The 12,489-nt window shown below is 47.0% G+C and overlaps 4 protein-coding genes across 4 annotated transcripts; 1 reads left to right on the top strand and 3 right to left on the bottom strand.

Annotated features, from left to right (window-relative positions):
• Positions 1–1,438: 1,438 nt before the first annotated feature.
• BJ212DRAFT_1375107 (uncharacterized protein) lies at positions 1,439–2,901 on the bottom strand. The gene is made up of 4 exons (XM_041336428.1): positions 2,695–2,901; positions 2,569–2,617; positions 1,690–2,510; positions 1,439–1,588 (listed from the first exon to the last, which is right to left on the bottom strand). The coding sequence occupies exons 1-3, from the start codon at positions 2,881–2,883 to the stop codon at positions 1,717–1,719; spliced, it is 1,032 nt and encodes a 343-aa protein (XP_041189795.1). The 5' UTR covers positions 2,884–2,901; the 3' UTR covers positions 1,439–1,588; positions 1,690–1,716.
• Positions 2,902–4,699: 1,798 nt separating this feature from the next.
• On the top strand, positions 4,700–7,037 carry BJ212DRAFT_556853 (uncharacterized protein). Its single transcript, XM_041343505.1, has 6 exons — positions 4,700–4,973; positions 5,025–6,362; positions 6,426–6,514; positions 6,570–6,756; positions 6,807–6,895; positions 6,951–7,037. The coding sequence occupies exons 2-5, from the start codon at positions 5,045–5,047 to the stop codon at positions 6,890–6,892; spliced, it is 1,680 nt and encodes a 559-aa protein (XP_041189794.1). The 5' UTR covers positions 4,700–4,973; positions 5,025–5,044; the 3' UTR covers positions 6,893–6,895; positions 6,951–7,037.
• A 364-nt stretch (positions 7,038–7,401) lies between these two features.
• BJ212DRAFT_1579186 (uncharacterized protein) lies at positions 7,402–10,640 on the bottom strand (the record flags this gene model as incomplete). Its single annotated transcript, XM_041342235.1, has 11 exons — positions 7,402–7,867; positions 7,921–8,218; positions 8,396–8,513; positions 8,568–8,797; positions 8,867–8,912; positions 8,961–9,383; positions 9,430–9,535; positions 9,596–9,701; positions 10,045–10,073; positions 10,123–10,349; positions 10,401–10,640. The coding sequence occupies 11 exons, from the start codon at positions 10,638–10,640 to the stop codon at positions 7,402–7,404; spliced, it is 2,289 nt and encodes a 762-aa protein (XP_041189793.1).
• A 39-nt stretch (positions 10,641–10,679) lies between these two features.
• BJ212DRAFT_1483803 (uncharacterized protein) lies at positions 10,680–11,693 on the bottom strand (the record flags this gene model as incomplete). Its single annotated transcript, XM_041340682.1, has 2 exons — positions 10,680–11,483; positions 11,541–11,693. 2 exons carry the CDS (start codon positions 11,691–11,693, stop codon positions 10,680–10,682), a joined length of 957 nt encoding a protein of 318 aa, XP_041189792.1.
• Positions 11,694–12,489: the final 796 nt, after the last annotated feature.

Here is a 12,489-nt window from a genome sequence, read left to right as displayed (position 1 = left end):
ATCACAAAATCAGTAATCCGCATTGACTTATTCCACAAAACTGTTCCGTAGTCTGAGTCATACGTGCAGGCCTTCAGTTCTATCCGACGAGCGGGATCGCCCTGGCTTCATCCGAGTCCGTTGCTATAGTCCTGCCGACTCAATATCAGTACACGTCTTCTGAAACTGAGACCACACAAGCCATTAACCACCGAACCGGACGCACCCACTACCGTTCACTGACTTGAAGCCCGCCCGCATCAAATAACTTTGGAAAGAGGTCGGGATATTGTTTGTCTTCTCTGGCGCGTCTCTTTCTACCTTGACTTCTGTGCTTCCGTTTCCAGCGGTATCGTTCTTCGTCTTCCTGGGTATGAAACGGGGGAAACACTTCGCATGTATAGAGTGTCATAGAAGACTCGCGACTCTTTCCAAACAAAAGGGGAGTCAAACATCATAAATGTGAATATATGCGATCAACATACCTCGCAAGACTCTCCAGCTGCACGGCGCTCACTTCACAGGAGCGACGGCCATCTCGGCTGAGTTTCAGCGCATAGTCAAGCCAGTACCATTCTTGAATTCTTCATCTAGCCACGGTGGCTGGGCATTTTGCAGTGAATCAAAGGTGATATCAGCTATAAGATCGTCGAAACACTCATTGACACAGCAAATCAGGAATTAGCTGTGATATAAGAATTATAGCACAGCTCACCCAAGGGCGCTCTGGCATTTCCCCTTCATTGATGGAGCATTTATGCTCAGCTGCTAGGGGAGGTGTCGGACTCTTAGGTGAAATATGCAAAGGAAACGAGAGGCCGGACTGGGTGTTGGCGATCTCCAGTGACGTAGAATGCAGGATACCAATGGAACAATCCGGAGTGAGCGGAGGGGTATTGCTTGAAGTTGCAGAGGGTAACGATACAATAGGTGATTCAGAATAGAAATGAGTAGGGGGCGTGGTAATGCTGGGGGAGACACATGACACTCCAGTCTGTTTGCTGCAATCCATTTGGAACATGATTTTCATCCCGGTCAGGTCTTTGTCGTTCGCGTGCAAATGCCATCGTCATCTTCCGAGTAGCCTGGTACACCATGCTGGTTACTTGAAACTTGGTTTTGAAAAATGCCAAGGGCGGGTCGCGTAAAGCTGTTCTTCATATTAGTTAACCAAGAGTCAGAGTGGGACATATCTCGGGTATGGCGTCGTTGAGGATATAGACCCGCTTCCAGATTGCGCAGGATATCGTCGTCAACGTTGTGGTCCATGATGACTCGTACAGTTGTAACTGAATCGGTCAAGTTGCGTTTCATTAATTACGAGAATGCAATTGCAGTGATAATGACGGGGCCCGACGGTGGCGCTACACCAAGTTGAAATCCTGATGGGATCCGCCGAACACGATTTGGGTGAGGCTGCAATCAGAAAGGTGATAGTGTTAGCCAGCTCGTTTGAACATGTTTAGCATTCGACATGCAATCTTCAGGTGGAAGCTACGACTGCGCACCACTTCGCCACAGAACACGCTCCACATGAGCCCTGTAGCAACAGCATAAATTACACACAGTCAATACGCAATGTAAGCGAATATTTTTACACCACTAAGAACTGCTACAAAATATGCGATGAGCGGTAAGAAGTCCAAGACAAGATGAAACGCGGATCGTCCTTAGCAGGGAATTAAGAACGTAACGAGCAAACGTGCGTACCACAGATGGTGACCCACATAGAAGGTACTATTCCTTCTCGTTCAAGAAAACGTCTAGCTCATCATCAAGGTCTTGCTGCGTTCTATGTGGGCGCGGAATTCTTCTCCCTCGACCCCTCGCTCTACGCCAGTCTTCTTCAGTGTCAGTTGGAGAGCCAGCTAATCGGTCCGCAAATTGACCCCTCGCGCGGCGCGGCAACGGCGCAGAAATGCGATTTTTTAGGTCTGAAGAATTGGACGCAGAAGACGTGCGCTCCATGGTTTTGCACGACCCACCCACATAGTCGGAACGCATTTTGGAAGGTCTATCGGCTCCAAGAAACGCATCATCATCCAACCGGCTTCGTACAGTTGGATCATCTCTCCTCCTTCTCTTCTGCGATACTTCCCCTCCATCATCCTCTTTCCCGGCCGTTTTTCCATACTTCTTATAGAACTCGCTTTCCTTCTTTGCACCCTTCTTCTTCACGTCATCGACCTTAGCCCAACGCATGCGTATGACACCTTTCAGCCCTTGACCTTTACCCAGGCTCTTGGTTATTCGCTCTTCTGGTGGCCATATGGTAATTGGAATGGGTTTTGCCGTAATGAAGCCATCTGCATCCATATCCTCTGTAGCAGATTTTTGGAGGTACCGATGTGCAGTACGCGCAGAGGCAGTTGATTCATAAACGAGGATGCAGCTATTGTCGTCGAGCCATTCAAGGGCTATGGGGTGCGTGTCGAAATGGGTGGCATATGCAAAGATCCGGGTGGTGGGCAGGTGGGAAATTGGGGTGCCAGTGAGTAGCAAAGCATTTGCTCTTAAAGTCAGGGTGGTTTCTAATTGGTAGCAGTGGGTAAGTTACATGCCAAACACGGAAGCTAAACCCGTCTTCACCTTCTTCCATATCTACGTCGTCGTCATCGTCCCCCTCTGTGTGCTTGCGCTTCAGGGTCAAGCGGGGACAGACTCCCATGTCAGGGTCGTTTTCTGAAAGCTGAAGTTGACATACTATTAGCGCACCTTGGCAAATCTTGCCTGGGCAGTGTCAGAGAGAAGGTACACTTTGGTGTTCCCTATGCGGTTGAGTAACGTGGCCCGCTCTGGATCATTGGATGGATGAGTGGGAACTTGTGATTCGTACGGAACGGATTCGTCGTAAGACAATGTAGTAAGGTCTGGCGCGGAGACCCCGTCAGGAAAATTGTCCATGGCGTTTGAAACAAAACTAATTGCTCTAAACCGAACTAATGGCTACACGAGGTATACACCGCACCTGTTACCAAATTAGGTAATTTCAAGCCGGTAGTGCTCAGCATTCTACTTGCTTACACCCGAGATAGCCAACAAAGTACTACTGGCAGATGCCAATACATATACTGCCTCTGTCGAACTATCTCTTTACTGTGCAGATAATGAACAATTTTATAATTTAACCATGAGCGTGCATCTGGAAGGATCAATTGTATGAGTTAAATTCAAACTATATTAGCTAGGCATATGGAAAGTTGGTCCAAGAATCTAGATGCATCGCAAATTGACTTGATTTGCTAAATGTGTGGACGGCTGTGAGATTACTTCAGATGTTGCAACAGTGGTCGTGCATATTATGCGTCACGCTCCTATCCAGCAGATAAGTTTTGAGGGTGGGGAGTTCCATCCTACAAAAACCTCATTCATTTTCCGCCATTATGCCACATGAAAATCAATACAAGCCTTGAGTGATAACGTTCTCGAAAATTTTCAAAGGCGCGAAAGAGCAGTCAATCTATTTATTTGTATTTCGAAATTTTGGTTCACGCAATGGACTACAGGAGTCCTTTGTACTATCGCTCAATCGAGGTGAAGATGAGAGAATTCAATATTAGTAAGGAGAGAGTAATATTGAATACAGAGATGAGTGAGCGAAGTAACGAGATTACTATGGAGAGATAAACAGCTAGACTGCTATGAAAGAGGTGAGAGCTTTGTAAAAATGAATCAGGTCTGACGAAGTTTGGTCAGAAATTGATTCGGTTTGTGTGTGGGAATGTCTGGTTTTGCTGGGCCAGCGCAGGACCTTCGCCGAGAGCGTGATTGGTCTGAAAATGTGCATAGACCCTTAAAGAATCCGAAGAAAAACGAATCCAGACCAAAACACGCTGGAGTATAAGATAGGGAGGTGGGTGCATGGGGTGGACAAAAATCGTCGAACGACGCACAGATCGGGATGAGCGCAGGGGACAAGAGAGAATGCGACGTCGGTTCTCAGACCAGAGCCCTTAAGAACGAGGCAACCTGAATGTGTGCTTATAATTGAGGCACACATTCAGGAGGATCTTCACGTGGTGAGTTTACAAAGGCCGTATTTCACGTGTCAACGTTCGCGGGCTCACGATCCACCCTGAAACGGTCACTTCTTTAAATTGTGACGCAGCAAATACTACACCATTTTCAGCACTCCCGACCTGGTACTGGGTGGAAGTGCTCTCCAGTGTGTTTCCTCAAGCGCCTTGTTGGTAATCTAGATGCCCTTAGCAAAGTTGTGGAGATGGGTTAGTTCAAATGATTCATGTCGCTAAATGTCCGCAGCTTTCACGGGGTTCTCACTCAGCTAGCACATGATTTGTCCTCGCTCCTTAACTCTAGTCTGCTTCTCCATCAAACGTAGTATCCAAATCCAGGTTCTGACTAGGTGTAGTGCAGATGCTCTAACTCGTTAGAGGAGAGTTTATTCTTTGACAACAGGGGTCGCATACATTCAGCTTCCCAACATTGGCGACCAGTGTCTCAGCGGTCACCATCGTATCGTGCTATGTTCGTGCAGGAAGGCGAGAGGATAAGGAGATGAGCATGTCGGACCCTGTGCTAGCCCAGGTGTAGTCGTCCCACGTGAGTTTCTAGACCACCTGTAAGCAAGGGTTTGACTAACAGGAACAAATTCATCATGCCTGGGATGCAGCCAACCTGTGCATCTTGCAAGGACACGTGTACAGTACAAGGAGGTCTGGCTTGACTGGCTTTCAGTGATCACCATCCTGACGTGTGCACTTTTAGTGTCGCCACATTGCACTGGATACCCGTAAATGCCGCGTCGCGCGCCCGCTTTCCATCATGAAGTCAGATGCACCAGAAGCTATGATGGCCATAGAATTAATCTGCGTGCCCATCGTAGCAAAATGCATTTGTCGTACGTATTTTGCACAATCACTCTTTGCTACACGTGTTCTATACATGCGCTTTTCGTTCTCCGTTTCAACAGGTTTCTCTGATTCTGGCATCCCAGAACGAACCCTCCTCAGTATCTCAATCTGAAGGCTGAGGTGTGTATTAGCATTTGGCGATACATATTTTCATTCTAACTACCTACATAGTTCTCTTTTCATTTATAGGTATGCACTGCCGTAGTATGAGTCTCTTAATCCGAAGACTGAGTTCTCCTTTCGTTTCTAGTCCGAGCTTACTTCATTTTAGACTGGCCTTTCTGTCTCTGCCTCCCATGGCAACGTCTTCCAAACCGACAGATGAAAGCTTACTTCCATATGACGCACTCCCGAATGACCAGGACCTTGACTCAATAATAGCTGATGCGAAGTTCACTGCTGATATTAGAACCGATTTCTACGACCGCAGTCTGGCGAGTCGCAGGAATGCCCTTGTCGGAGTGGCATGCTCGAGTATCTTTAGCTGCTCATGCATCGTTGCAGGCATTGTCACTTTAGCCAATCACGGAGTCTTCGGAGTAAACGTAACCAACATTCCCGCAGTGAGCGAGGGTGTTAATCCGTTGCCCCTGGAGGGGGAGATATTGTCCCTGGCACTCAACTTAATCGTCACGTTATGCACCGAGTCCATAGGCCTCGCACACGGCATCTCATTGCGCTCCGCGCTAGCCTCAGAGTCTCGGCTTCGTTTCAACACCAATCTGCGCCTTCTGACTGCAGCTCGTGGATGGTGTAACCCTAACGGCGTCCTGTTTAATGGTATCTCGGCTGTCCTCCTCATCATATCCTACACCTCGGCTTCACTCGTCGTATGTCCCAACTATTCCTTGACATATCAGAATCTTGCCATCGCAGGGATATCTCTCCTCGTTTTGGGCATCGCACTCCTCCTCCAGGTGATGATTGCATTGTCAGGGATGCGGGCTGTCAAAATATTGACATGGAGCTCCTCACCTTTCGACTTGACTGCCGCACTGGTACATCACACGCAATTGACCCCCGCTACTTTCCGGTGCATGCGTTGTGTGTCTGACCTAGACGCGTTTGGAGGTCCAGCGAAGCCATCAGATATACAGCCCTCTGCGTGGCATGCTCACCCTAACATCCGGAAAGTTGTCATTTTTCTCTGGGTGATCGTTGCAGCTTGCGCTGGATGGGCCGCACTCTCCACGTATATCCAGCGCAAGGACTATGCTAACATGGGTGCACTAATGTGGTCGTTCTTACCCAATATGCAGTCCAGTTACATCGCGTATGATCTACCGGGTGTCAATTTTGGTGAGGTGTGGATCCTTCTCTTGGTCAACATGGCAGTTATTCAGGGGTCGTTGACACTTGGGCTCCATTGCTCGGAGCTCATCGCGAATGTCATTCGAGACGAAACGCAGTGGAGGTCCGCTACCGGAAGGAAAGGACTTAGAACGGCAACGAATTCTATCTTAACTCATCCGATTTGTCTTGTACTTTTTGCCACAAAGCCTTTCCTGCGTGAGTCATTCCCGTCTAGTATCTTTTATAGGTGTTATTGAATACCATCCTCGACGATCACAGACTGGATTTTTGGGCTTTCATTCTCCGTACATGACGTCGCCTCTGACGGGACACTACGGATTTCGTACATAGTCATGTATACTGCCCAGGTTCGCACTTTACGCGTATGTAAAACTGCTACGACGTTTTCACACCCTCACGCAGATCTGGAACTTATGCATTGCACTGTTTATATTTGCCTCTTTCTTCACTTTTGTCGCACTGCGCCGACCGCGTGGCCCCCAGCCGGCTGCATACGGCCACCTCCAGACACTCGCCAACCTCGTGGACGAGTGGTCGCCTGTGATGTGGTGGGGACACAAGGAAGATGGAATTCCGTATTGTCATGCTGGTAGGGTATTTCTGTGCTCATGATGATGCTACATTGTCATTTTTACAAAGGGACGAGCGATCACCCGCTGCCGGATGTGAAGATGGACTGCGTTTATGCTGGCTGCGATACTGGGTCTCTGATACCCCTTTCGTGAGAGGTACTTGCTTTGCTTTTTTTTAAGGGCATTTCTTGATATCTCTTTTTAAACATAGGAGCTACAAGGGCTCCGTTCACCTTCGGACATTTTCCACTGTTAATTACAATAAGAGATTCCTGTATACCACGTTTGCCGTTGTGATTTCTTCTTCCTCTCTTGCAAATAGCATTTGAAAGTCTCGCCCACATCGCACCCTCAAAAATGCGGTATAGCTGTCCGTGTGTGAAGGACGTCATCGAGACGCAGCATCAACAAAACAGCACAAAGCATGTATGATCAGGTGAGAGCTTGCAACACTTGCATGATCGCATATGACTAATATTGGCCAGGTATGAAATGGCAGTAGACTTGCAATAGAACACCGGACTGGCGTGAGCCTTACAATCATGTACCGATATTGTGTTCCCTTGCAAGGATGTCGGCAGCCTTATGTTTGTCTGGTATGGTCTGGTAGGAGGCGTGCATGTATCACACCAGTCATGTAAACTAATACAACTATAAATGAATTAAAGCTCTCCATACCCCTCGAGCTCCTCTTCGTTCTCGTCTTCTCCATCCTCAGGTCCCAAGTCATTATCGAGGTCTGAGTCATTATCTTCATTGTCGCTGCTGCTGTCATCTTCATCGCTGTCAGTGTCATCCTCTTCTTGATCCAGTCCGCCATAACCAAACTCCTCCATCTCTGATTCACCAACTTCGTCTTCGTCCTGATCAATGATACCTTCATCAATAGCACCCTCGGCTGCTCCTTCTTCATCTCCCTCGGCTGCTCCTTCCTCATCTCCCTCGGATGCTTCTTCGTCTTCCTCTGAGTCAGATGCTTCTTCATCTTCCTCGGAGTCTGCATTGTCGCCGGGAGCAACACAATCTAGAGGGTCGTGGTCGTTGCGAAATATTTGTGTTGCGCTGCGAGTTGACTTGTGACCGACTCCCCCGCCACGGAAGCGCATAAACATATCTCTGTCGACGAACCTATAGCAAGAAGGTATATTAATACAGAATCGCCATAGTAAGTCTATACTCACATATTTACGTAGTAAAATCTCCAATCTTCATTATTTTCATGAAGAGGACGGGAAATCGAAGGCGGTAAAAGTTCGTCGGTACGGCCATAGACAAATGCGGGGATTAAGTGGATGCCACGAATGATTTGACGGGGATCGAGAAATCCGAACGTGCCTGGTTCGTCTGCAGGTATGAATCCAAGACGGTGAAGACGTTTCGCATTCCAGCCTGACTGATAATTGTTTGGGTTGTGACCAAACCATCGGACCCATAAAAAGTCCATTTCCTGGGGTGAGTTGAAGCTAGGTGCGTGATCGCCTGTATAGACAACATTTACGTGAAAGACACCTAGAATCTGAGCATACCAATATGGATGGTCATCCTCGTGTGCGAGGACCATCACATCAGCATGTGTTCATGGATTGAGTGAGTCCTGAGCTCGGCGGAGGTCGTATGTAGTGTAATTGATTCGAAGTACCTTATGACGGAAAATACAATCATTTACGAACACAATCTGGGCTTGTTCAGCTGCACTGAACTCGGTTTCGTCACCATTGTATCGATGTCCAAGCATTCGGGCAAGGAGATGATCTTTAAGTTGAGGAAGAAAATCCTGATGCGGGGCAGTGCTCAGATCAAAATCAAACACTATAATTGGTTGACTCACCTCCAATGCACGATCTTCTGAATGCCTCCCAAGCCACTGCTGCACATTCAAAAAATATCTCGTGCTTGATGCTATATGGTAGTGTGCTTTCGGATCAGAGTATGCCAATGGCTCAGATGCTTCGAAAGGTATGCTTGGAAGGTCCTTCGATAGATTGTTTGCAGTGTGGCATTGGCGCTTGTCAGTGACCTTTGCTTTCCCTTTCTTCGACTTTGAAGGCAACTTGTGCTCTGCCAGTCAGAATAAAATTCTCTCTCGGCGTTGTTGCTTGGCGATTCCGGATGTGAATTGTGCCTTACTAACGCGTGGGTAAAAATGTTTCACACGTCGGTGTTCGAGTTTGCCCTGTAGAAAGTATTGAACACTGTGACATTCAGAACACCTAGTACGTACCAGTTGAGTAGAATTATTGTCAGTGGTGCTGAAAAGTCTAATTGCAGAGACATAGTCCCCTAGCGTATGCAGCTTGTAGGTCATGAAGTTAAAATATTGAGCCTTAACTCCAGTGGAAGGGCCTGTTGCATTAGCTCTCGAGGACGTATTACCACCTTTTGCAGCTGCTCGGGCCTTGCAATGCCCACGTGCAGCTTCCTCGCTAGGAAGGTCACAAGTCACAAATCTCTTTGCAGTCTTGGACATAAATTTTTGAAGACATTTTCCAAGGTGTGTTGTTGAGGTGTCAAGAAATCCAAGAGTGGTCTCAGTGTGCAGTTGAAGCTTTGCGAGTCCATGCCATGTTGTGAGCTCAAAGAGCAGGTCAAGTAGCATTTCATTCAAGGGTGATGGAAGGAGCTGCTCAAAAACTGGCATCACACACTAAACAAAAGTTAGATGACAATCGGCTTCAAGTCAGTGCACTCACCTGTAGTAAGTCCTCAAAATCTCGAGCAGCAAGACATTTCATTGCTGATGCATTGCTGCTGAAATGCTGAATTGTGCCTTGTCCAAATGTTGGGACTTGTTGATACCTGAATATTAATGGTCACCATAGAAATTTGCCACTTAGAACCCATGACTATGTTTCCTACCTTTGATTCAATCTTTGTATGCTCTCTTCACCATATGCATACAGAATATGAAGGAGATGGGTAAAGACTGCCTTCCAGACACCAAGTTCAAACTCGTGAAGCAAATCTGGCACAAAGAGTGAATAAAAGTTGAAGCCAAAGTGCCTCATTCGTGTTGAAAATGCATTCTGTGTATACAATCAGCACTCAGAAAGACACAGTGAAGTTTGAGTTGATATAAATTCGCACCATAGAGGCAGTGAGTGAATCTGGGACAAGTACCCATTTCACAAAGATGCTTGTAATATTCCTACCCTTGATATATAACCAGTCATGGACCATCCTGATCTTGCCTTGCAAGCTGTCACTGTCCTCATGTGGATGGCTTTCATGTCAGCGCCTGTCAGCTGTTGTACCCAGCTCCCCAATCTTGTCCTTTCGAATCAGGCAGTGGGGACAGGGACATTGACCGAGGAATTTGATGCAAGACAGAAGGGTTCTAATGTATCCACGTCAATAGACACAGAAATGAAAGTATTTGCACCTACTTCTCTGGGTAGTCAGCTGAGTATGAAAAAAATTGAGGAAAGACTCGTCGACTAATTCCATCAAGGCACTTGATGACAACACCAAATTCGTAAGCATGCATGAAGTCATCATCCATTAAAAGAAGCCATATGGCTTGCATCAATTCTTGGCGGCAGTAGGTCAACATCTCTGCAGTAGCAGGCTTGCCAAACACACAGCGATAAAAGTCCTGAATGGTATTGGAGAGCTGAAAAAATAACAAATTAGATTACGAGATTAAGGCAAGGATTGGGCTCACCTTAGGTATATATGCTAGATGGTGTGCAGCAAAGGACGAAGGTTTTCCGTGAATGTACTTGGATTGATTCCTGAGGAACAAATATATAAGCCACAATGACGCACTCCCAAAGCTAGTGAGATGTGTTGAGTCTGACCAAAGCATGACAGCAGCAATGACCGTCTCAAGCTTGCAACTTGGATCAGGGGGATGTAATTTTATGGCCTCATGAGCTTCGAGCATGGCCTGCGAAGAGTACATTTCAGAGTATACACGCTCCATAGGTTCATTGGGTGATGGTCAGAAGAACATTTTGAATGGGGTTAGGTGGAATCGCTCTGCAGATGCCTCATGAAATGCAGACTTGATGACCTCGAGCAGACGATGGTAGAATAGTCCAGGGACCTCGAATTCTGGTGCTGATGTTTCTGATGCGTGCTGGACACCATCAGCTGGAAGTCGAATTTTCACTGACATCTCTATCCATCCATCCTTACCCAGGAATGATGAATGGATGTCTGCAGGGTCCCCCTGGTAGTTATCTAGATGGTCCACCTCTTTCACAGCTCGAAATCCAGTAAGATGAGCACTATCAAAATCCTCAGCGAGAATGACATCATTCACGAGACGGTCAAGCTCTGCAAGTGATTTTATATTTGACCCGCTATAAAACCAACACATCAGACGAAAGATGGTGGAGTTCAGGAACGGTATGAAGAAGTTATCTTTCACCAATGTAGCGGAGGAGCCAAAACCCGACCACCAGGGTCGAGCACCTGTCTGGTCTGCTGTATGGATGAAATGAGGAGAATCTGATACGTGTGAGATTGAGGTGAGATTGTCGGAATTATAGGTTGGGAAGTGATTGGGATATGAGCGATAAAGGCCATATGAATCAGGCTCCGTAGTAACATATTTGGTTTCACCTGCAGCTCGAGGTATGTCAGGCTTGATTGGACCATCGTCAACCATCAGTTCGTGCTGCAGAGCTGGTGCAGAGTTAGGAATGGGGGGAAGGTCATCACAATAGCATTGTGGCAAGCGACGCCTCCGATTAGGCAATCCTGAGGGACAAATCACCGGTGGAGTTGGTGACCTCACAACCTATGCAAATATGAAGTTACAACAAGATATATCATGCATAGGTAGATGAAACCTTACTGGTATATCAGCTGGCTCATCCTCTCCCTCAGTCGTGCTTTCATGGATCAAATCCCACTCTCTAAGTGCAGCACTTTCATCTTCCAGCCATTGAACTTTGGCAGCTTGTGCAGTTTTGCAATCTCTGCACCGCTTATTGAGCATTGTCGCCATTACTGCTGTCCATTGCTTACCACATGACCCTCACATATGATTTGCGAGGGACCATGGAGTACTGAAGGTGGCCCTGCACACAGAACAATGGTAGATGGCCATACTAGAACCAAATGTAATGTTAGTAGGGTTTGAGCTGGGCCGAGTCACGAAATGGGGTGAAGTAAAAAGTATTTATACATGCGCTGGACAGATGGACCCATGTGAGTCAATGAGGGAATCCGAGCAAAAGATTCTCAAGTGCAATGAATCTGGTCAAAATGGTATCATTAAGTGTAATCTGCATCATACAGGTAAGATAAAAAAGACCAATCATCCAACTGCCTTATCTTTCACATAAAGTTACATGCATGCAGAGGTCCAAAGTTGGTGCAATGGCCCGGGTATGCCGCAGAGGGGAGTGGGAAACATCACTAGACAGCCCTTAATTAGAATATCATACACCAATTGTGCGTAAACACTTACCTTCCATGTTCAGATAGTGGGAGGAGGGAGGTGATGAGCAACACTATCAAGGAAAGGACTTACCGAGTGATGGGCAAATGGTGATCAATGTGTGGTGTGGAGAACAGTGACGAGTCTGATGTGAGCAGCCAAGGCCATGCGGCAATTTCCGATTAAGGTTCGAACTCCGATTATAATCTTATCCATGCCAGATGGTGATTCGGTCATTGATTCCGTACCTTCATCATGCCTGTTGATGCCAACGAGCCGGATGCCAATGAACAAAATACTAACCGCTTCCAGGCCATTTTAAGGAGTCTTGATGGTACCTCGTCAGGTGGACGGAAACAAA

This window comes from Suillus subaureus (assembly GCF_016647635.1).
Source record: "Suillus subaureus strain MN1 chromosome Unknown BJ212scaffold_30, whole genome shotgun sequence".
Classification (NCBI taxonomy): Eukaryota; Fungi; Basidiomycota; class Agaricomycetes; order Boletales; family Suillaceae; genus Suillus; species Suillus subaureus.
This window is presented reverse-complemented; position numbering and strand designations above follow the sequence as displayed.

Excerpts from the sequence above, each read along its gene's own strand:
- BJ212DRAFT_1375107 (XM_041336428.1), bottom strand. The coding sequence starts at position 2,883 with ATGGACAATTTTCCTGACGGGGTCTCCGCGCCAGACCTTACTACATTG. Across the intron at positions 2,618-2,694 it reads CCCAGGCAAGATTTGCCAAG|CGCAAGCACACAGAGGGGGA; the intron begins GTGCGCTAATAG and ends TTGACCCTGAAG. Across the intron at positions 2,511-2,568 it reads CGACGTAGATATGGAAGAAG|AAACCACCCTGACTTTAAGA; the intron begins GTGAAGACGGGT and ends GCTACCAATTAG.
- BJ212DRAFT_556853 (XM_041343505.1), top strand. The coding sequence starts at position 5,045 with ATGCACTGCCGTAGTATGAGTCTCTTAATCCGAAGACTGAGTTCTCCT. Across the intron at positions 6,363-6,425 it reads TGCCACAAAGCCTTTCCTGC|ACTGGATTTTTGGGCTTTCA; the intron begins GTGAGTCATTCC and ends CGACGATCACAG. Across the intron at positions 6,515-6,569 it reads TAGTCATGTATACTGCCCAG|ATCTGGAACTTATGCATTGC; the intron begins GTTCGCACTTTA and ends ACCCTCACGCAG.